The sequence below is a fragment of the Felis catus genome, chromosome D4 (genome assembly GCF_018350175.1).
Source record: "Felis catus isolate Fca126 chromosome D4, F.catus_Fca126_mat1.0, whole genome shotgun sequence".
Lineage (NCBI taxonomy): Eukaryota > Metazoa > Chordata > Mammalia > Carnivora > Felidae > Felis > Felis catus.
In genome coordinates, this window is record NC_058380.1 from 5,268,929 (window position 1) to 5,293,576 (window position 24,648).

Here is a 24,648-nt window from a genome sequence, read left to right on the forward strand (position 1 = left end):
TTAAAGAATGCCCTCAAAACTATGCCTAGAGTCACATTTAAACGTTTTATTTAATCCTTTTATTTCAACAAACTTATTTAATTTCTTCCAGTTGCTGATAGGATGTGCACACTATTAAACACTCATTTGAGGCATTTCTTATAAAACCAGCTAAACTTTTTTTTATTCTTCTGTGTGACTCCTCAAATACTGAAAGCTGAGTCATTTTTCAGAAACTAAGTTTGTGCCATATATGAAGTCGCACACACTTATTTGCAATGTTCTGGTATTGTTTTCAATAACCGTATGTTGTTTTTAAGATACGATCTTGTGGAGGCACCCGGGTGGCTCAGTCGGTGAAGCGTCTGACTGTTGATTTTGGCTCAGGTCATGATCTCATAGGTTCGTGGGATCGAGACCCACATTGGACTCTGGGCTGACAGCATGGAGCCTGCTTAGGATTTTCTCTCTCCCTCGCTGTCTGCCCCTTCCTCCCTTGTGTTTGCATGCGCATGCTCTCTCTCTCTCTCTCTCTCTCTCTCTCTCTCTCTCTCTCTCAAAAATACATAAGTAAATATTAAAGTAAAATCAAATAAAATACCATGTTGTTGTCATTGGAAATATTTTTTTTCCTGGCTTTTTCTTTACCTCTTTGCCAGCAAAAAATGGCCAGATAGCTTATAAAATGTATTTCTGTTGATCATTTAGGAAGATTGGGAAGGGAAGAGTATGGAGAAACCCAAACTCTAGTTTTCCTGCAGAGTCAAGGAAACCTGACTTCTCTCCTGGGTTCATATTTCAGGCAGAAGGTAAAACAAAGTGGTAAAAGCCTAACACTTAGCAATACAACTTGAGCAAAAATAAAGTTTTAAAAATACTTTATTTCAACCATATTTCGGCAATGTTTACACTGCCCTTCTCTATACCTCGCAGATAAAAAAAAAAATCACGTCAATCAAGAGCAGCGGCATTTAGGACCTGTTTCGTGCGTCTGTGTTGGCCCCGGGGGTGTGGACGGCTCCAGGGCTGGGCCCCGTGGGTTTCTGGGTGGCGTAGCTGTACTCGCTCATGGGGTGGGTTCCACCTGGAGGTAGAGGCAGGTGTTGGGACACAGAGAGGTGGTTGTGTCTTTTGGGTCAGCTGTGGGTCTGACTTTGTGACTTGCTTCCACGAAGAGGCCATAAAGCATACCAGGAACCACTCATTAAGTGCACGCTGTTTCCGGCACATGGAGATTTTCACATCAGAATATACTACTTACGTGCCTGTAATGTACCTGTTGTGTGCATTCAGACATATGTCTCACACACGAGCAAATCTTTGAAGCACACTTGGGGGGCGTGTTTTCTGGTCTTAAGCCAGACGAGAGATTATCCATTCCCTTTCTAGAACACGTTGAAGTAAACGTATCTGCACGCGTTGAAGCTTGAGCGGTCACCGGGCACGACGCCTGCTGGTCTGGATGACTGAGCGGCTCCTTCCGGGTCCGACACGTGACGTCCAGTCCGTGTTACTGAATGTCCAGTTCAGTCCATAAAACCAAAGTGGCAAGAGGATACTTTCCTTGTTTTCCTTAAGTGTAAACCTTGTGGTACTTCCTGGTTCGCTAAAATGTTAAAAATAATTTATCATGAGAGCATGGACTTGAAAGCAACCGGCCACAGCGTTCGCATGGTCTGATTACAGGAAATGATTTTAGTACGTCCTTTCGTGGCCCGCGAGCCTCCAAAAATAACAGGGACAAAATGTTATATTTAGCAATAGCAATAGTTGTTAGTAGTCCCCCCTTACTCATGAAGAAGCAGAGACGTGGGGAGATTAAGTATATGTTGTCCAACACCATCATGGTCCGGCACTTGAAATGGCCAGAATTAGAGCTCAGAGCTCGGGGATTCCCGCACACCCCCTTAGTCCCCGCAACATCCCCTCTCCTACCGCAGAGGTCTTAAAATGCAGTGAACGGTGTGAGTGCAGAGTGAAGCTTGGATTTCCTAGGGGCCCAGCTTAGAGCCCTAATGATTATCTATTTTTAAAACCACTGAGACCCATTTCCGTAGACAGCCCCACTCCTATTTTGAAACAAAGAATTGGTAGGAAAGCCTTTCTCACGACGCAGATATTTCAAACGTACGGTGACAAATACATGATCGGCATCTTGAAGGTCATTTGTTGACTCTAATGCAGAATGGGATGGGGCACGTTACGCTGGAGACTGGGGCTTTGCCTGAGCCTCGTAACGATCCTTTCCTGTGATTTAGATCCTACCGATGTGACTGCTGCATAAACGAAATGCAGAGTGGGCAGCTTTTCAGAAATGTCATCGATTGCTAAAACATATTATTTTGGAAACGCATCTGTAGCATGTGAATGGAGCCCAAGCCGCGGACTCGGGTTCCCTTCCGCATAGCTAACGGGGAAACGGAAGACTTCATCAGACGTTGTTTGTTCCTAATCATGGATGAAACACTCAATTGTGATGCTTTTAAAGTGATTGAATATTGAGTCCACATCTAGCTGAAGTGTTTCTGATCGATAGTGGGGGGGGGTGTTGGTTTCTTTTTTTTCCAGTTCATGTGTTATTTATTAATTGTGATGTATAATATTTGTTGAGTGCAATTAGTTTAATTGTGATGTATAATATTTGTTGAGTGCAATTAGTTTAATTGTGATGTATAATATGTATTATGCCAGCCAGGTACTGTTGTGAACATTTTCAAATATTAGTGTATTTTTAAAAATTTAAATCCAAGTTAGTTAACATATACTGTAATAATGATTTCAGGAATAGAATTTAGTGATTCATCACTTACACATAACACCCAGTGCTCATCCCGACAAGTGCCCTCCTTAATGCCCGTGGCCCATTTAGCCCATCCCTCCACCCAGCACCCCTCCAGCGACCCTCAGCAGGAATACCATGGAGAAAATGGTTAGATGATGAACCCGTGCAACTCTCATACCCTAGCCCATCAGAACTGTAAGATAGTTGTTCTTGTTCCTACTTTATACCCGAAGATGCTGGCTTCCCTGAGGTCACTCCTGTAACGAGAGATGGGGAAGAAGTTGGATGGAGCCGATTTTCGATTTTCGTAGGTCTGCGTGGAGGGGAAGCTGGGTGAGAACTGCTGAGGAATTGCCCAGGGCAGCTCGCTTCCACCGGGACCGCTGCTTTCTGCTCCCGTGGGGTCTGCCCCTTCCCGCGTGTTAGAACAGGGCGAGGGTGACCCTTTGTTCTTGTCCGTCTGCGTTCAGCCTGTGCATCTGTGTGTGTTCTGGAAACACTAAACCAAAAATATAGAATAATAGATTATATAGATAGAAGAATAGAATAGAATAGAATAGAATAGAATAATAGATTAGAATAGAATAATAGATTATACCACCTCTGAAAAAGAAACGTTAGCTTAACAAAAATATACGGGATCATTTCAGTAATTAGCCCCAAACATGAGAGCAAAGATATGCTGGTAGAGATCCCACCTGTGCCGGACTCACTTCACTTAATCTCTGTGTCTTTAAGGACACGTATCATTGATTTGTATCCAGAAGGACTGTTAATAATTCTACATGAGACACAAATAATGTAATTCCTTAAAATTAGAATGAATTATGATAATCACCTAGGTGTATACATACACATACATAGGTTCCAAGTATTTGAATATAATTAAAATCGGACGCGATGAATGTTTTGTTTTGAATACGGATTCTCAGAAGTTGTGAAGAGTGTGTTTTGAATCCCCACTTTTCATAGACTATTAAGACATTATTGCCACTTGAAGTATTTCTTAAAGAGTATTCTGTTTAAATTTCACTAAAATAGAACTCGAAATTCCTTTTGCTGTCTGGCACTATCATCACACAATCTGAAGGGCGATTTTCAGAATTTATATTCAGTAAACAATATTTTAGAAGGAAGTAATTATATATCAAGAAAATACAACTTAAGTATCCTTCTTAGGAAGTAATTTAATTAAATGGTTCATGCTGAGATTTACAAGTTTTGTCAGCTACACTCAAATAAATATTGACTTCAATTCTTTTTTCTTTAAGTTTATTTATTTTGAGAGTGAGAGAGAGCACATGGCGGGGAGGGGCAGAGAGAGAAGGAGAGAGAGAGAATCCCAAGCAGGCTCCGCCGTGTCAGCACAGAGCCCGACGCTGGGCTTGATCCCATGACCTGAGCGGAAATCGAGAGTCAGTTGCTTACCTGACTAGCCACTTGAGTGCCCCTTGACTTCAGTTCTTAAATTGAATTACAAGTTGGGCATCACCATGAATGTAGGAGCTGATGTTTCTCCCTTCACTGTTTACCTGCACATCTTGGGTACTGAACCTGAGACGTTAAGTAACAGGATGCTGAGTTTGACAGATGAGCCCCCTCGGCCGAAGGTACTGACGGTATCCAAAATGGCAGCCAGGAGCACAGCCACAGTGGCCAGCCTTCGTGGACCGCCTACCTCCAGGCCGATATGGGAATGTTACTTTTCAGATATTGTCTAACTTAGTAGCATCTCAACCTGTGGAGTTAGGGTTTACAAGCTGGTTTTGTAGGCGAGGGAACTGTGGCCCGCAGCCCATGACTACAACTAAGGCCACGGGCCGGCAAGTGGCGGGGCAGGTACAATGCGGTTCCAAATTCACATCTGGAGCGTGGAGGCGCGCTGATCGTGGCGTGGCAGTTGCTAAACCCTTGAAAACGAAGACGGCGTAAAGGACAAAGATGACACTTCCATTGGACGAGAGAGAGATGACTGAGTGCGTCTGAGTTGGTATTTCATTCTCTAGCCCAGAGGAAGAGTTATAGCATCGGAGATTCCCACCACATTGGAGTTTTTGATATCCTTAGTTCCGTCTGTTTATACCTCGTTGTCGTGGCTTACTAGGGATTGAACTTGATTTGGTCGTTAAGCTGGGGCCTAGTGTTCCGCAAGGCCAGACAACGAGGCAGGCAGCATTCCTGGCTGAGCTAAGAAGAACTTTGCTCCCGGGCTGTTTGATTGTATCTGGCTGTTCGTGTGACATGCAGGCAGGAAGGTGAGTCTGACCTTCTGATGCAAGTGGGCATAAGGAAGGGTCGACTTTTTCCCTCTAATTATATTACTGTCATATGCAGGAGTATTACGAGGACATCTTTTGCCTCTCTGAATAATAAAACTGGGAGAGATCAAAGAGCGTACAACTGGAAGTTTTGACTGTTGGGTTCCAAAGAACTGACAGAATTTTAGATAGACTTAACGTCTGGCATTACGTTTTAGAAGCTGAGGGCCCTTACTCGTTCTTTGCGGAGCATAGACCGGTAAGGTCCTTCGAGGGGGTAGCATTTTCTAGTAAGATGCTGTGTAACAGGAAAACTTTAGATTGTTATGACTACTATTATAGCTTAGGCCATCTGGGAAAATTGGTTAAGAATCTGATGACGAATCAATGGAATCAACTTTAAAAGGCCATATAAAGCGTCAGGGGTTGGGCATCTGGGTAGCTCATTGGTTGGGCATCCGATTCTTGATTTCGGCTCAGGTCATGATCCCAGGGTTGTGGGATCCAGCCCTGCATCGGGCTCCATGTTCCGCTTGATTGCCTTGGATGTGGGGCTGCGTGTGAACGTCTGCAAATTCCTTATTTACCCTGCAAATAAGGAAAAGTTAGACCATGGCGACTAATCCAGGCCCTGAAGAAAGGTTGTCGCACAGCCTCTCAAACGTTAGCGGTGTTTCTATAAAGCGGGCGGCCTTTTGCATATTAACAAGGTGAGGCACCCATCCCTCACAGGCACGAGAGGTGACGGCGTGAACTCGGCATTCTGCAGACACATTGATCCCTTTCTCCGTTTTCTCCCAGGGTTTTCCAGGAAACACAAACGCAGACAGCGTGGTACATTACAGACTCGAGCCTCCCTTCGAAGCCAGGTTCCTGCGCTTCCTCCCCGTAGCCTGGAACCCTAAGGGCAGGATTGGGATGCGGATAGAAGTGTACGGATGTGCATACAGTAAGTGGTGTTTATTTCCCCCCCGCCGACATCGATGACGGACTGACGTGCTCTAAATGCCGAACTGAATACTGAACCTGACTTCTTTCAGCCTTTTAAATATCTATGTAAAACGGTTTTTTATGGAACGCCTTGATATTATGCTGTCTTTAGTTATTTTCTAGGTGCAACTGGCCTGAGCCTCAGAACCTTTACTTCATGAAAGTAACGAACTCCAAATCAACAGCGGTAATCTACTGGGACCGATGATGCTGTTCTCTGATGCTGTCACTGGGGTGACCCTTGTGTGGGGACGCTGGTGATCTTCTTTTCCCCGAGCCCCACGATGATGACTCAGTTCTTCTTTTAGGTTCACTGCTTGCGTCTCCACTTTTCTCTACTCAAGGCCTCTTTTGAACGTCATTTACGTGTCGTGTCTTCCCTCTTTTCTCTACTGATGAGAAGAGTAACAAAAATCGCATAAATACAGCATAAACACCTTCAGTGAAATACGTGGGGGAATCAACTCTATGGTTGCCATTTCGATGATCTGGAATATACCAGTATTTACTTAAAGTAATACGAAAAGAAAAAATAATGATTAAAAAATACCTTCTAGAAAACTGGAGACTAACTCAAAGAGTATATCGGATGGGGACATCTCGTAAGGTTGGGTTTTTGGTCCCACTTCATTTTGAAAGCGATGTCTTTTCTCCCAAATTCGGTTCTCATAACCACTATATTATCCTGGCCTTCATTTCCTCATTCCCTCACTTGCCATCTAAGAATTTATTGGACACTTGGCCATTTGCCAAGAACTGTGTTAAACATTGGAGGTGGGGGGCCGTTCTAGAATGATTCATTTTTGTTGTCAGGATTTTATGAGAAGCCATAAAATTGTACAAAACAGACGTAAAATACTGGAACGTGACCCCGGGGCACGGGGAGTAGAGCGGTCAGTCAGTTTTCCAAGTGAAGGGCTTGGGAGGTGAGCTGTGGGCAGGGAGGGGTCCCGGGGAGGGAGGAGGAACGCGCGGAGAAATAGTGGCTGCAGGAATCTCAGCTTCTGTTGGCTCAGGGATCAAGGAGGATATGGGCTCTCGAGGGCACAGGGAGAGGTTGTGTAGGAATGATACCATTGCCCCTTCGCCAACCCCACAGACAGTGAGACCTTCTGGAGGTGAGGCTCACCATCCTAGAAGCAACCCCGTTCTAGATTCAAGGGTCCCCTTCGGCCTCAGCATCATCCAGCTGCCAGATGACAGGCTCCCCTTCCGCTCTGTTTCCAAATCCTACCTCTGCATGGCATTTCCGTGCACCATTAGCCCACGTGACGCCGCGTGGCCGTCCGCCTTTTTCTTTCTCTTTCCGTCGGTCGTCTCCTTCCATCCTTTTGTTTCTGGGATCCACGAACACGCTCACGGCCGCAACGGCCGGGACGCCTGATCCTCGGTTTCTCTTTGATCCCGTACAATGAGTTTCTCCTTTCTCCCATTACCCGGGAAACAACATCAGGTTTACTACTTGAAAGCCGTGTGTGCTCTTTGATGGGGATTGGCCATCAGCTTGATGTTCTTCTTGAGGAGATATTACCATGGCTCCTCCGGTTAGAGGTCAGTCCCAGAAAGATCAAAGCTGTGCACCTGAACCCCGGAAGGGCTGGTTGGCTGTGTAGCTCTCATGGGGCCTGCGTGCATCCAAAATTCAGCAAACACGAGCTGTCGGGCATCAGGGGTTCCCACCGTAACTTACAATAGTCCTCGCTGCTTGTGAAACTTTGCGGAGTACATTCCTTGATAGTAGGGCCTCTCTCTGTATTGTCTTCATTTTTATTATTAATAAGAATAATTGTTGAAGCCTAGCACTTTGCACTTTTATTTTTGACAGTGTTTGAATATGATACGGTTTATAGCCCAGAGGGCTAATGATTATCTCCCCCCCCCATTTCTATTTTCACTTCTCTGTTGATAGTGAGAAAATGTCCAGATTGCTTATCTTGGCATATAGTGTCCCTTAGATGCAACGTCTCTGTTTGGTTTCATTTCTTTACACCCCAGTATTCTACTCTGAAAAGGTCTCCCCTTGGGTGTCTTTCTGCTTTCTTAAGTTTTCAGGAACGTTTATGCACTGTCTGATCAATTCCAAGTTGACATCCCTGATGCAGGTCTCTGAAGCCACAGACAGGCATTCTGGGCCCAGGTCTACCTTCATTTCTTTCTCGATTGTTATTCCTCTTTGGGGCATCTTCAGTTGCTTCTTTTCGGCCATCTACTTCGACTCCCCGTGTTCAAGGTCAGCGTCTTCTCAAGTCTACCCTTGAGCTGGCTCCATTCCCATCATGGTTTATTAGTGTGTTTATTGGTGAATAAGAGAAGGAAGAAAGAAGGAGGGGAGGACAGAAGGAAAGCAAAGACGAAGGAAGGAGTGCATGAATCCTTGGGAATGCGGAATATGTAGGCACAGAATGGCGACAACGTGGTAATCCACCAGTCGTCCGTGTGGCCCTCCAGTCCTGTGTCAGATCAGGCATTGAAAATAAAATGGGTTAGGGGCACCTGGGTGGCTCAGTTGGTTAAGCGCCTGACTTGGGCTTGGGTCGTGATCTCACGGTTCATGAGTTCGAGCCCCACATCGGGCTCTGCGCTGACAGTGTGGAGCCTGCTTGGGATTCTCTCTCTCTGCCCCTCCCCTGCTCGCACACTTGCCCCCTCTCTCTCTCTGTCTCTCAAAATAAATAGATAAACATTAAAAAATATTTTAAAAAAAGGAAAATAAAGTGGGTGAGCAGGGAAGAGAATAAGGGAATAAAACAGGTAATTGACTCTTTGAAAATATTGTGTTTATTTAAAAAGTATATTGACGGGGTGCCTAGGTGGCTCAGTCAGTTAAGCCTCTGACTTCGGCTCAGGTCAGGATCTCATGGTTCGTGGGTTCGAGCCCTGCATCAGGCTCTGTGCTGACGGCTCAGAGCCTGGAGCCTGCTTCGGATTCTGTGTCTCCCCCTCTCTCTGCCCACCCTGACTTGCACTCTGTCTTGCTCACTCTCAAGAATAAAAATAATAAAAACATTAAAAAAAATAAAAATGGAAAAACAGATGGATAATTGCATCAAAAATGGTTTTATTTAACAACCTCAACATGTGTCAGTATTTATAATCCTTCTGTTACCATTCTATTTTATATACAGCATATAGTTAATATTTTCTATCTGATGAGATACATGTATGTGTATACATGTATACGTACACATTTATATTCATCGACCCATGTAAACTCTGGTGTTCTCTGTTCCTTTGTATTGATCCACATTTCCACATATCATTTTCCTTCCACCTTAAAGGCTCCATTTAGCATTTTTTGCCGTGTAGGTCTGCTGGTGAGGACTTCTTTCGTATTTTGGATGTCTGGAGAAAGCTGGTATTTCGCCTTCATTTTTGAAAGTTATCTGAGCTCAGTATGGAATTCTAGGATAACGTTTTTTCATTCATTACTTTCAAGACATTGCTCTTATGTTTCCTCACTTGTATCCTGTCCCCAGAGAAACCCACTGCTATCTGTATCTATGTGTCTTTCGAATGTGACATGCCTTTTTTTCCCCTCTAACTGCTTTTAAGATTTTGAGCAATTTGTTTCGGATGTAGTTTGCTTTTGTTTTATTCGGTTTCTTGTGTTTGGAGCTGACTGGGTTATTTTGATTTGTGGGTTTATAGTTTTTATCAGATTTGGAAAGTTTCAGCCATTGTTTCTTCAAATGTTTTTTTTTCTACATTTTCCCCTCACTTTTTTCCTTAAGGGACCCAGTTGTCATTAGATAAAACACATATTAGGCTGTTTGACTTTGTTGTGTCACACAGCTTCACTGATGTCCTGTTTATTTTCTCAAGTAATTTTTTTATGCCTTGTTTCATTTAAAAATATTTCTATTGCTGTGTCTTCGAGTTCACTAGTCTATTTTTCTGCATTGTTTAACCTGCCAGTCCCATTCAGTGTGTTTTTCAACTCAGACATTGTAATTTTCACTTTTTTAGAAGTATCTCTTGTGTAGCTACCTGACTTCTTGAACACATGCATGACAGTTGTAACAACTGCCTTAATGCCTTTCTTTGCTAATTACAATATCTGGGTCAGTTCTATTTTGATTGCTTTTTTTTTTCCCCTCACTGCGGGCCGTACTTCCCAGCTTCCTAGTATGCCTGGAGATTTTTGAGTAGATGCCAGACATTTTGATTTTTACCTTGGGTGCTGGATATTCTTGCTTTCTTATATGCTTGAGCTTTCTTCAAGGACACATTGAATTGAAGGGATTTGATTCTTCTAGGTGTTGCTTTTAAAGTGTGTTGGGGCGCCTGGGTGGCTCAGTCGGTTACGCATCCGACTTCAGCTCAGGTCACGATCTCGTAGTCCGTGAGTTTGAGCCCCGCGTTGGGCTCTGGGCTGACAGCTCAGAGCATGGAGCCTGCTTCCGATTCTGCGTCTCCCTCTCTCTCTGCCCCTCCCCTGTTCATGCTCTGTCTCTCTCTGTCTCAAAAATAAATAAACGTTAAAAAAAAATTTAAAAAAAGTGTGTTAGCCCAACCAAAGCAGTGTTTTAGTCTAGGGTAATTATTCCCACCACTGAGGTAAGAGCCTTCTGAGTACTCCACCCACTGGCAGATGTTGGTGAGGTCTCTGGTCTGGATGATAACAGTGGGCACTGTTCCCAAGCCATTTGTCCTCTTAGATGGTTCATTTCCTGGTCTTGATGGGCTCCATCCCTCGCACACACTGATCGGCATTTGCCGAACACTCGAGCGGGGCGTGTTGCTGGTCGCCCATGTTCTCACCCTTCATCCTTCTCCTCTTCGTACTCTGCCTATGGATTCCAGGTGCTCTGTGCCCCCCCAGACTTCTGACTCTGTCTCCTCTTCCCAGGACGTCTGCTGGGCTCTGCCTTAGTTCCTCCTTTCTGCCCTATGACCTGGACACTCCCCAGGCAGTGCCCAATTGGTGTTCCAGGGCTCATCTTGTGTCTCCCATCCCTCGGGCATGAAAACCATTGTTTAATGTCCTCCTCAGCGCCTCCCCCCCCCCTTTTTCTACCTTCAAGTGAGAGAGTAAATCTGGCCACTCCATCTTGGTCAGGCGCAGAAGTCGTAAATGCGGTTTTAGCTCTTGCTGTATTTTTCTTTGCCTGGTGCTCAAACGTAATAAGGCAGTCAACATCCGTGTTTCGGTCACTGTTGCACACACCGTCAAGATGTTAAGTTGTTTAAAACTCATTTCAGTTGCTGTGTGGGAAAGCCCTCTGCATCCTTCTCTGGATAGAAAACAGACCTGGACAGGTGAAGGTCTTCCACAGTGGAATCAGAATTTGGACCCTCACGGGACATCGCCGGTCCTTTCTCTGAGCTGCTGCTGCTCTGTGTTGCTCTGAATGGCTGTTTGTGGGACCGGATCCAGGGGCTATGAGTCGATTAGCACAAATTTGGTCTCACTACTAGTAACCTGGATGTCTCTAATTGGCTGGTGTGGGGGCCCTTTTTCGTGATACCGTCGGTGATTCAGTCATCAAAGCATAATCTCAGTTAATAAAACTAATGATGAGGGGCGTCTGGGTGGCTCAGTCGGTTAAGCATCCAACTTTGGCTCACGCCATGATCTCACGGTTCGTGGGTTTGAGCCCCGCGTCGGGCTCTGCGCGGACAGTGCAGACCCTGCTTGGGATTCTCTCTCTCCCTCTCTCTCTCTGCCCCATCCCTAACTCATGCTTTCTGTCCCTCAAAATAAATAAAATAATAAATAAATAAAACTCATAATGATAAAATCACGTAAAATTGGAAAAAACGCTGTTATTTCAATTAAGTATCACATTTTCTATTTTGGAATGTGGGTTCTATACTCTTCCAATAGAGGAAAGTACCGCTTCCTATTCTAATGCGTAACAAGTGACCTCTATTTCAAGTACCCCAATTATTTAGTTAGTTGAATGACATACAAAGACATTGTTCATGAAGCCTTCTTGTGGAAGTTCAGTGTGATGCTAAGCGGTAATTTACTACATCATTTGGGTGTTTTTATTCAAATAAATATTATAGTTGATTATTTGTATTAATTATGGGCATCGTAAATTGTATTTGCTCTTACAATAGTCCAGTATCAAACACTTTACCTTCATGAGCTGATAAAAGGTCACCTGAGCATCACCAGTGAGCTCTAAGACTGGAAAGGTGGTTTCTCTAGTCAGTCTGTAATCAGTGGTATAGAGATCAGGGGAGCCTCTGTTTAATGGAGATTACTGTCAAGGTGGAGCTTGAGGCTTGAGGACCCCGGGGCTGTCCCCCATCCATACTCAGAGAGCTCACTCCTACTGACTCATTTAGCTAAGCCTTCTGTCTCCCACAATATGATGTTTCGGTTTAATTTTGAAAACTCTATGGCCTTTAAAAATCGTGTTTGAGGGATACGTGTTTAAAAAAGTCATTCTGGATTTGCCGACCTGTCAATTTGTTTTCAGATAGTCGGATTGGTTTTTGAGTATCTGTAAGTAAAGGGCATTTTGCAGAATTGATTCTCTTTGATGAGGCCTGTCACTGAGTTTCCAGTCTAAATGCTCCTGTTGTAAAGCATCTTTGTGATAACGTATATGCTGGGCTTCACAGAGGGGCTTCTTGATTAACAGTACAGCCCACTGTTGGGACCATGTTGGCGTCTTTCTGGTGCCTGTCTGTAAATTGCATGTGACAGGCACCATGTGATTAGTAGGATGTTTACATTCTTTCTCTCCAAATGCTTCCCTGGAGAAAAGCCCTCTCACCCCTGCTTCCCTCATCTTGACTGTGAGTTGCTTCCCCGTCACCAAATTTCTTAGCCCCACGGTAAGACTAGGTGATTCCTGCAGAAATGCGTTCTTTCACGAGAGCCGAAGTGGGGACACGAGGGAAGCACTGTCCGCTCTGGGAGGGTCCGGCCACATCTGTCTGCTTCTGTTTTATCCTGACATCGATACAGTGTGGCGCCTCGTGGCCTATGTCAATATGAAATGAAAATGGGGCTGCATTTGGGGAATGGATGAAAATGAAGTCAAGGCAGGGGCGGGGCGGGGGGGGTAGGAAAATGGGGAAAAATGGTCTTTTACTAACAAAACTGTATTTGCCAAAGCAGAATCCCTGCTGAAGCCGAATTTGAAGTTACGGAAGCTTGTCAATATAAAACCAATCTTTTATAATACGACACAGGAGCCAAAATACTTTCTTATACTTTATAAATAAATATACATTCAAGAATAGTCACAAGTGGGGGCACCTGGGTGGCTCAGTCAGTTAAGCATCCGACTCTTGATTTCCGCTCAGGTCATGGTCTCACATTTATGAGATCGAGTCCTACATCGGGCTTTGCACTAATAGCCAGGAGCCTGCTGGGGATTCTCTCTCCCCCTCTCTCTGTCTCTCTGCCCTTCCCCTTTTTGTGCATGCACAATCTCTCTCTCTCTCTCTCTCTCTCTCTCTCTCTCTCTCTCTCACAATAAATAAACATTAAAAAAAAGAATAGCCACCAATGAAGTGTATTGAATTGTGAATAGGCAGATCAAAAAAATAATTAAGTTGGTGATTTCCCATCTAAAATAGGGTTTTTAATGTTGAAATCAAAGAAGGATCACAGAATGTCCGGCCCTGAGCTGGTTCTGGTCCCGGCCACCTCTGAACAATCAGGAATCGAGCCCGGTGACCGTCACCGGTCGATTCCACGGAGTGGAAGATGTACGCATGTCTGTAAAGGGCCAGACAGCACACATTTTAGGCTCGGTGGGAGCATGTGCCCTCTGCCACTGTTCTTTGTTCTTTTAACAAACCTTTACAGAAAGTAGCTCACCGGGGCTGTACAGGCTGCAGACTGATGTGGATAGTTTCCGATGAAGAGGAGGAGCAGCCTGACCTTCCAGACTTCTAAAAGCAATTCCTGAATTTTATCGGTGTCATTCTCACCCCCTTAGTCTGTTACCATTTAAGTAACAGACTTAACGGAGCTTAAGTCTGTTACCGTTTAAGACTTCAGTGAAACTAACCAGGACTGTTACAAGATGCATTTTTGAAGTGGTTTTGTTTGACTCGGTTGATGACGTAGCTGGATGATATAATTCCGCCACTTTACAGGCCTAGAAAACCTGTCAAAAGACATGTGAAGTCTGCCTCATAAGATCTCATGTGATGATTAACATGTGGTTGATTGTGCGACGTCCAAGTGTCCGTGATCTCGTTGGAGAGAGAGCTGAAAACGATCAAGGGTTGTAAGGCCACTCTTTTGCGTTTCTATAAATGCAGTAAATTTTGCACCGCTCCGTTTTACCTGAGGGGCAGGTTCCAGGAAACAGAATTTAGCTGCTGGAGAGCAGTGGTTCTCAAATGTAGTCATCAAGCCAGCAGCGGCATTGCTGGGGGTTCGGGTTAGAAATGCAGATTCTCTGTTCCCACCCCAGGCCAGCAGAGTCGGAGCTCTGGGGATGGGGCCCAGCAGTTGGCGCTTACCCCACACTCCAGCACGTTCTCATCTCTGGAAGGTCAATATTACGCTTACAAAGCAACAGTGGCCCCAGGGAAGCTGAGGGCCAAAGCTATCGGATCAGAATAATCCTGACAAAATCATTCACGGAACAAACAGCTCTCATTCGCTCACTTCGAAGCCTTAGGGGCTCCTGGGTGGCTGAGTCGGTTAAGCGTCCGACTTCGGCTCAGATCATGATCTCGCAGTCCGTGAGTTCGAGCCCCGCGTCGGGCTCTATGCTGACAGTCAGAGCCTGGAGCCTGTTTCAGATTCTGTGCCTCCCTCTCTCTCTGGCCCTCCCCCGTTCATGCTCTGTCTCTGTCTCAAAAATAAATAAACGTTAAAAAAAAAAAAAAAAGAAAGAAGCCTTAATTATTATCATTGCCTTTCGGTGACGTGCCCGCAGAAAAACTAGACTAGTAAAATGTGAAAGTATTTAAATCCTTCATTATCAAATTCTCATTACTGTCATCTAACACGCTAAAGGACATTGTTTGAATTTGACAAAGGGTTATGTTTTTATCAGGCACATTCATTTAATTATGCAACGGAGAATAACTGCTTGTTTACATGATTTTTAGACAGACGGCAGTGTTTATATATTTTCTACTGTGTGTGTGAATCAAAATCAAGCTTCTGAATTTTCCCATTTTATTGGCTTTCTCTTGCACCTTTATTTGTTATACATATGTGTTCTTAAAATTTTTCTTTTGAGGGGCCCCCGGGTGGCTCAGTCAGTTAAGCACTGGACTCTTGACTTTGGTTCAGGTCATGATCTCAGAGTTTGCGGGATAGAGCCCCACGTCGGGCTCTGTGCCGATAGTGCAGAGCTTGCTTGAGATTCTCTCTCTCCCTCTCTCTCTGCCCCTCCCTCCCTCCCTCTCTTCTCTTCTCTCCTTCAGGAAATAAACATTTAAAAATAAATAAATAGGGGCAACTTGAGTGGCTCAGTTGGTTGAGCCTCCGACTTCGGCTCAGGTCACGATCTCACGGTCCATGAGTACGAGCCCCGCGTCGGGCTCTGTGCTGCCGGCTCGGAGCCTGGAGCCTGCTTTGGATTCTGTGTCTCCCTTTCTTTCTGCCCCTCCCCTGTCCGTGCTCTGTCTCTCTTCTTGTTTGTCTGTCTTCTTGTTTGTTTATCGATTTGTTTTTAGATTCCACGCACGAGTAAAATCACACGGTGTTTGTCTTTCTAAGGCACAGTCACGTCTTGTCTTGTTTACTTGTGAGATACGAAAAACACAGGAGATTTTTCCGGGTAATACGAATCCCTCTGTGTCTCTCTTGTTCTGTCTTCAAGTGGTTTGGCCAGTGTTCTTTCCACGTTAATGATAAAATACAACTTTTTCAGATGCAAGGGACCTTGATGGTTGGAAAGATGAAACTGTCAGAAAGTTGAGAGAAAACAGCAGCGTCGTAGCCATGGTGTGACGGGGGCGTGGTGCAGCAGGGGGGGTGACTTCAACTTCCTTACTGATCTTCATTTTTTACAGGATGAGAAGTGGCCATTAGAAAGGCAGGAACAACTGGGACTTGGCCAACGCGTGTACGTCTAGATGATACATTTTGGGGAAAACGTCAGGAAAGGCCAAGAGTGGAGTTTAGGGGTATCGGCTACTGGTAGAAAGGGAAAATTAGCCACATGGATTTCCCCCTTGCGTATGTGTGCGTTGACTTACACTCAACGCACTAATAAAGACATGTTGTACTTAGGTTACTTTTTAATGTCTCCCACTGTAGGATCTGAGGTGGTTAATTTTGATGGAAAGAGCTCCTTGATATACACATTGAATCAGAAATCCGCGAGTCCAACAAAAGATGTCATTTCTTTGAAATTTAAGACCAGGCAGACCGACGGGATTCTACTCCACCGAGAAGGACAAAATGGCAAACACGTCACCCTGGAGTTAGTTAAAGGAAGACTCATCTTATCCCTTAATTCAGGTAAAAACCTACAAGGTGGTGTTTTCGACAATGAGCTTGTTGAGATGAAAGTATCTTTTTTGTGCTTAATTTTTCACAGCTACGTAGTTAACTCATCCTGAAACCAGAACGCTTTAAAAAAAAATTTTTTTAGTATTTTTAAATTTATTTTGGAGAGAGAGGGAGACAGAGCCCGAGCCGGGGAGGGGCGGAAAGAGAGGGAGACCCAGAATCCGAGGCAGGCTCCAGGCTCTGAGCCGTCAGCATGGAGCCCGACTCTAGGCTCGAACTCATGAACTGTGAGATCGTGACCTGAGCCGAAGTTGGACGCTTAACCGACTGAGGCCCCCAGGCCTCAGTTCTGGGGGGCCCCCAGGCACCCCAACCAGAACACTTTGGAGAAAGAAGGGAGACCCTTTAAGTCATTACTCTGGAGCAACAGCTGTAAACCAGAACTGTCCTAGGCAAACTGTCCTCTGGTCGAGGTGTGCTCCGGGCAACATGTATTTATCTTGAACATACTTTACTGTAAAAAGTTTTAATGCTTTATAACTGTATAAGACCGTTCGTACTTAGTCAATAACGTGGTAACATTGTAGAGGCAAGGGTGGAGCATTGAATTTTTAAGGCAGTACTAGAAATGAGGTCCCAGGAAGAAGATATTTTCAAGAAAAATGAAAATGCAATAATTGATAATAAGAAGAACAAGGGGTACGTGGGTGGCTCAGTCGGTGAAGCATCCGACTTCGGCTCAGGTCGTGATCTCGCGGTCTGTGGGTTTGAGCCCCGCGTCGGGCTCCGTGCTGACAGCTCGGAGCCTGGCGCCTGCTTCGGATTCTGGGTCTCCCTCTCTCTCTCTCTCTCTCCCTCTCTCTCTCTGCCCCTCCCCTGTTTGTGCTCTGTCTCTCAGAAATAAATAAAACATTTAAATAATAATAATAATATAAACAAGAAACGCGGAAGAATTTATTCACAAATGAGAGAAGGTTGTGTGTGAGACTAATGTCAGAGCAGCCGACCAGTGCTTGGGAGAGAAGGAGGGAAGGAAAGTGTAGTTGAGAGAAACGCTGCCCTCCACGTGGCCGTCATAGTGTTGAATTGGAGTGGTGCATTACTTCCCCTGTCCTTCTAGGCCATGCTAACCTGCCGTCCCCTGACGCCCGTGTGACCCTCACCCTGGGCAGCCTGCTGGACGACCAGCACTGGCATTCTGTCCTCTTGGAGCTCCTGAACGCACACGTCAACTTCACCGTGGACAGGCACACGCAGCATTTCCAGGCAAAGGGCGGGTCCCGCTATTTGGATCTTGATGATGAGGTGTGAAAATTACTTTTTAAGAATTAACGGATTTAAATGCAACCTGACCTTCTAGGAAAATGGCACGACACGGAGAAATCCCCTTGGCTAGTAATTCAGAATTCCGGTGAAGCGTTTCCCACGGCTGACGTCGGCGCGTGACGCGCCCGTGTGCCGTCGAGACGTTTCATCACTCGTCGATGTTAGTTTTCACACGAGAGGCAGTGGGCGTTAAAGCTGGGAAGTGTGTGCATGAAGAGCTAGCAGGACAGCAGGCCGCGCTTAAAAATGATTTGTTCAGACAGTTCTTTGGTGTTACATCTGGTGTCGGATGTCAACACTTACCTTGGAGATCTCTCTGTGTTTTAGGGCAATCCTACACGGAATTAGCGATCTAGGGGACCTCGGAGAAGTGATCCCTGTATATTCCAACATGCTTTTTTGAGGAGCAGGAGAGCTAGAAGTGCAGGATTCCAGATACCATTTCTTGGGATATTTAAAGGTTTATCGTATTCGCGGCGTGTTGCCTACGCGGGTTGACCCTACGCTGAAATGCCCCTTTTGTTCCGCCGGTTCTGCTCAGCACATCTGTCAGAGCAAATGGGATGATTTCAACATTCATTTAGGATAAGTGGCCTCAGCAGAGGAGGCCAGCTGGAGAGCCCGGCCTTGAATGAGATTATCAATGGCTTTATTATTCTAACCTATCAGCAGAGCCACCGCAAGGACCAGGACCCTAAAGTCTGGGTTCCAGAAAGGTTTATAAAGTAGAATGTCATCACGGGCAGCGGTATGGTCGCATAGATCAAGAGTGACCGTGGAAATCGATGTGCGATATTCCCCATCGGCTAAAGTGACAGAGTCGGTTTGAGCAGCACCTTGCAAGATGGGTATTTAACCTATTTATCTAGATATAATGCAACATTGCTAATCTACATCGAAAACTTCATTTGAAATTAAGACGATAATGCAAAAGAATGCTGGATAGATTTGCGACAGTTATTGTACGCCTGCTCGTCATAAATGTTTTAGGCAGATAATCAGAAAATCATTAAACAATATTATTTATGTCATTTTTTTCTTTCTAAGATCAGCTTCGGAGGGATTCCCGGACACAGAAAATCAGTGGTGTTCCCACATAAAAACTTTCACGGCTGCTTCGAAAACCTCTATTATAATGGAGTGGATATCATTGATTTGTCCAAGAAACGCAAACCGCAGACCCTCGTCGTGGTAAGAAAGTCTATTTGCGAGGTCAAGAGAAACTTGCAACTTGCAGCTTGCCTGATTGGTTCGGTTTTAGAATACACCTCTCCTGAAGGCAGGGAAAGTACCAGACATATATACTTTTCAGTTCATATTTCGTCCATGTTAATTAATCGATTAGATTTTAAAATGCAACTTACTGGCGAAAATTTTAATTCCGGTTGGTTTACGAGCGGTGTAATATCACCTTCAGGTGTGCCATATAGTGATTCAGCATTTCCCCCCAACACCCGGTGCTCATTCCAAGTATGCTCCTTAACCCCCATCACGTTCTTTCTTAATTTTTACGTACGTATGGAAGCCGACGCAAAATTTCTCAAATATTTCTCCGACGTTTCTTGATCACGGGCGGGCTCGGTGATGCCAGCCTCGAACCTTATCTCAGTGCTCAGGGGCTGTGCGTGGGGATCTGGTTCCGTCTTGCGATGTGCGAGAGCGCTCCGTTGTTTCTGCGAAGGGGGGCAGGGTCTGCGGATACGCAAGGGGGAGGTTAGCAAAAGCATTTGTGTGACTCCCAAAGGAAAAACATCGTGCTAAAAAAGGTTAGGTCTAGGCTGTTGAGAAAGTGGGCGTGGCTTTGAACCGACTGGCTGGGAGAGTTTGGGTCCCTCTGTCTTCAAGGCCAGTGGTCCGTCTGCTGTGGATGCAGGGACTTAGGTCAGCGAAGTAAGGAGCTTGTTATCTGGAAGCAGGTTAACCCCTAAGATGGATGGGAGAGTTGTGATAGGTCCATCTCTCCATATGGCTGCCGGCCCTCGCCCAGCCTGGCATGTTACTAAGCCAGCACCCGTCCTTCCACGTTTGGGCCCTTATAAGCGACTCCTGTACAGATCGGTGGGTTCAGGTTCACCCACGTATGTGTGAACGTAGATGCCTCCATGTCCAGCGCCGTTTACAGAAAGGGGATCGTTTTAGAGAAGCCTTTCTCAGTCTCGGTTTTCCGACTCCGCTAAACCTTGTGGAAATTCGTTTCCGTCAGCAGGTGTAGGTCTATGTTGTCACGGCTGCACAGTTTGCCATTAGGAAAGTCATTTTCTAATCAAGACGTTTGCTTTGTTTCTACTTCTGTTTTACCACCAACGGGCAGTCGCACCGTTGTTTTCAGATACGGGGTCTTTTATTTGGGTGGGAAAAGTTTCAGGAGTAGGATTTCTTGCCTGGAAGTTTTAAGCAGCTTGAAATTTTAATTCATGTTGCTGTTTGCCCCCCCCCCCCCGAAACTGTAACACGACATTTGCCATCAGCAGTGTGTGACACGGTCCTTCCATCCAATGTCAGGCAGCCACACGCGTCAAACAGCTCTCAGACTGTTGCCAGCTCAACGGACACGAACTAATATGGGATGGTTACATCGTGTTTATCTGACTACCGATGAATGAAATAATCTTTTGTCCGTTTGGATTTGCTTTTCTGATCACTGTTGATTCTTACTCTTTTGCCCATTTTTAATTTTATTAAACGATTTTTTTCCTTGTCAATTTATAAGAGAGTTTTATGTTTGGCAGATTATTACCCTTTGTCATTCAGGGTCCAGATAGATTTTTCAGACTAATCAATTTTATATTAAATGTGAAGTCATGTTCTAATATAATTATGTATTGTATATCGTATCTTTTATATTAAATGTTACATGCTGCGTTGAGTATATAAATGTTTTTATTTATATGTGGTCAATGTGTCTATGTATTTTTTTACAGCTTTGTAGTATTTGGAATGTTTCTAAAACCCGAGATGCTAGATACAGTCTCATGGATTTTCCGGGAAAAAGTTTTAAGCTGGTTTTATGTGTTTTAAAATTGAAAAAATATCTTTAAGCCTTTGACTGTCTAGGATTTATTCCTTCTGTGGATCAGTTGTCATTTTAGACCTTAGGGATACCCATTTATTCTTATACTATGTAGTAATTAAGCCCAGCCTTTTGTGTCTAAGTTGAATCGTACCTTTTTTTACACACTGACTGTACATATGTTCTTAGATCTTTCTGTGGGTTATTTATTGGGCTCTGCTGTTACGTTTATTCCTGTAGCAATACCATAATGACTTAACTACGGTGCCTTTATGGTGTGGATGCTTTGGCGTCTGCTGAATTAAGTCCCATCTCACTGTATTTCTTTGCATAATATATTTTGGAGAGGAATGGCAATGTTTAGGTACATATTCCTCTGGAATTTATGAAAATGTATCCAATCCCAGGCAAAAATTCTAGTAGAGATCTTAATTTCAGTTATGTTAAGAACTTAAGTTCCTTCTTTTCCAAATGCTGCGATTAAAAATAAGTTTGCTCCTGGAGCCAGAGAAATAATCTAAAGATAAAAGGTGTGTGTTTTTTTGGTAAAATAGAATGAAAGAGTTATAAAAACCTGCCAGGCAGGTCAGACCTTAGGCTGGGTGAACACCCTGGGCGACCCGGCCCGTGAGAGCTTCTGAGAGGCAGCCTGTTTGCCTTCGGAAAAGTCACCTGGCCACATCCTTCCCTTCGGATGTGCAGAAGCATACTGCCCACCTGAGTCAGATGTACACGCATCACCTGAGTGACTCAGCTATAAGCACGTTTACATAACCAAGGCGAATTCAGGAAAGTTCTTGGAGAAGGTGGTCCTTGGTGCTGGGCTTTGTACCAGATATAAACACCTAACACCTTGAGGGGAGAAGTCTGTCTCGTCTGTTGTATCCCACGTCCAGCACAAGGCCTGGGAAAGATATGACTTGAGATTCCTTTGCCAAAGCCCAGAAATGGAGAAGACAGAACTCCCCTGAAGGACTCAGAAATAGGTTTGCCCGGAGAGGGCGGTGCTGTGGTTTGAAGGACCTGTAAGGTAAATCTGGACTTAAGTTTGATGGGGAAGCCTAGTTTTGAAAGTCCTAGTTTGCTAGAAGGTTGATAGGATACTGTAAAGCTTGGAAAACCCGTTGTTCGTGAAATGGAAGTATCCTTCCGGCACCTTCCTAAATCCTCTTTTGCTGTGTTCACAGGGAAATGTGTCTTACTCGTGCTCACACCTTCAGATTGTCCCTGTGACTTTTCTGAGTTCCAGCAGCTACTTGGCTCTCCCGGGTGCCTCTGGAGAGGACAAAGTGTCAGTCGCTTTCCAGTTTCGGACGTGGAACAGAGCAGGGCTGTTGCTGACCAGTCAGTTAAAACACGGGTCGGGGGCTCTTGTCCTTGTTCTAAATGATGGAAAACTCAAGCTGAGTCTCTCCCAGCCCGGACATCCATCGAGGGATATCACAGCAGGTAATAGACATTTGTCACGTGTAAACCCGAGATTTGTCATCTCTACAATAAATGAGCAAGTGAACCAATAAGATGTTCATAATCCTTCTAGAAGGAACTAAATTTTTTACCTTTGAAATAGGTATCTCCAGGCTGTTGGTGTGTGACACAAATTTAGCTACATCAAACATAATTGTCAAAAAGTTTAAAAAATAACTTATTTATAAGTCAGTGGTTAGTAATTGGCCGTGAACTTGAAATACTGGAGGCCATTAGCCTGATCCTGAGTAGTCTTGGGAAAATAGAGTTCTGTTTGCTGTCTTTTGAGCCTGTTTACACACTGGTTTTCATAATTTTTTTAAGTTGATTTATTTTTGAGAGAGAGAGAGAGAGAGAGAGAGAGAGAGAGAGAGAGAGAGCATGAGCGGGGGAGGGACAGAGAGAGAGGGAGACACAGAATCCGAAGCAGGCTCCAGGCTCCGAGCTGTCAGCACAGAGCTGGATGTGGGGCTCGAACTCACAAACTATGAGGTCATGACTTGAGCTGAAGTCGGTTGTTTAAGTGAGCCACCCAGGTACCCCCGGTTTTCATAATATTTTAAGTTCTCATTTTTCCCCTTTCTGTCACAGCTCCTGCTCCCTTTGGGGACCCTGTTTTGGATGAAGTTCTTATAACCATGGGCAGATGTTCTGCCCCCGTCTTCCAAGAAGCACCCGTGTTTCCATACTCACTTCCAGAGATGTCTTATCTTTGAACTTAGGGGGCTATTTTGCATTTGAGTGCTGATAAAAATTTAAACCCAGGCAGGCTCGTGGCATGTCCTTCCATGAATGTTGACTAGGGAAGGGCCCTCCTGCCCGACCTGGGGTTACCAGTTTGGGATTGAAAAACCAGGAATGAAACGTAAATTTTTTGTTTCTTTTTATAAATCAGAAAGATCTGACCGCCGGCGCACAGAGTTTCCCTGTGGACCTCAGCAAATGAACAGAGCCAATAGTGTCCAATCAGATTCAGTAAATTGCTTCAACCTTTGCTTGTACAGATTTACAAGCCCCATGTAGTATTAACTAAAAAAGATCGTTTTTTACTCTTGTGTCACGTGGGTACATAGCGCTGTCCCCTCCAACACGCACATATATTAGTTATTTAACTTTTTTTAAAGGCCAGTGCTGAAACATTGCACAACGTATTGCATTGATTTCTAAGCCTTTACAGGGCAACGTGTTGATTTTCAAAAGCAAACCAAAGGTGAATTTTTCTTGGTATTTGCTGCTTGCTTTGGAAGCCTGTGAGGGGTGATGTTTTTTGCATTTGAAATACAGGCATGCCCCAGAGGTATTCGGGCTTGGTTCCAGACTACCACAATAAAGCAAATATCACAATAAAGCAAGTGAAATGCATTTTTTGGTTTCCTAGTGCATATAAAAGTTTTGTCTACAATATACTGTAGTCTGTTAAGTGTGCATTAGCTTTAAGTCTAGAAAAACAATGTACCTATCTTAATTAAAAAACACTTTATGGGGCACCTGGGTGGCTCAGTTGGTTGAGCGTCCGACTTCAGCTCAGGTCATGATCTCGTGGTCTGTGGGTTCGAGCCCTGCGTCGGGCTCTGTGCTGACAGCTTGGAGCCTGGAGCCCGCTTCGGATTCTGTGTCTCCCTCTCTCCCTGCCCCTCTCCCACTTGCACTCTGTCTTTCTTTCTCTCAAAAATGAATAAAACATTAAAAAAAGAAAAAAAACTTTATGGCTGGGGTGCCGGGCTGGCTCAGTTGGTAAAATAGTCAACTCTTGAGTTTTGGCTCAGGCCACGATCTCACAATTTATGAGATGGAATTCTCCACGGGGCTCTGCACTGACAGCTTGGAGCCCGCTTGGGATTCTCTCTTCCTCTCTGTCTGCCCCTCCTCAGCTCTCGCTCTCTCTCTCTTTCAGAAGAAGTAAACATTTTAAAAAATACGTTATTGCTAAAAAATGCTGTCATTTGAGCTTTCAGTGAGTTGTGATCACTTGGTTACAGAACGTCATAACAAATGTCGTAGTAATGAAAAAGTTTGAAAAATTGTGAGAATTACCAAATGTGACACAGAGACACGAAGTGAGCAAATGATGTTGAAAACATGGCACCAAGAGCCACGCTCCAGGGAGGGCTGCCGCAAACCTTCACCTCGTAAAAGGCACGGTATCTGCGAATCGGGTAACGCGAAACGCAATACGACGAGGTGTGCCTGTAGATGGAAAATGAGACAGCTTGCAATGGGTTTTCGTCTTAAACCTTGTATGAAGCACGAAAGCACGTACCAAACCCAGAACCAGATTTTAAAGGATAAGCTCCATGTAAGTCGCATCGAATGGCAAAAAGGACATCCAGTCATCTTTCATCCTGTTCCCAGGTGTTAGATCCTTTTTCCTAATAGTTATCTCAGGATCTAGAATGGTCCAAGGGCGTGTAATCTAGTGTGCGTGTGTTTATGGAGCTGGCCCAAA

General features: G+C 44.7%; 1 protein-coding gene across 8 annotated transcripts in view; it reads left to right on the plus strand.

Moving 5' to 3' along the window:
* Positions 1-24,648, plus strand: part of LOC101096853 (contactin-associated protein-like 3) — a 195,586-nt gene that overhangs the window by 83,772 nt on the left and 87,166 nt on the right. For 7 of the 8 annotated variants that reach the window (XM_045042673.1, XM_045042675.1, XM_045042677.1 and 4 more), the window contains 5 exons: positions 5,821-5,968; positions 16,205-16,408; positions 17,520-17,704; positions 18,773-18,916; positions 21,923-22,184. In XM_045042673.1, coding sequence (XP_044898608.1) covers positions 5,821-5,968; positions 16,205-16,408; positions 17,520-17,704; positions 18,773-18,916; positions 21,923-22,184 — 943 coding nt within the window. Of the gene's footprint in view, positions 1-5,820; positions 5,969-16,204; positions 16,409-17,519; positions 17,705-18,772; positions 18,917-21,922; positions 22,185-24,648 lie in introns of those variants that run through there. The other variant, XM_045042679.1, reaches the window with a different exon arrangement.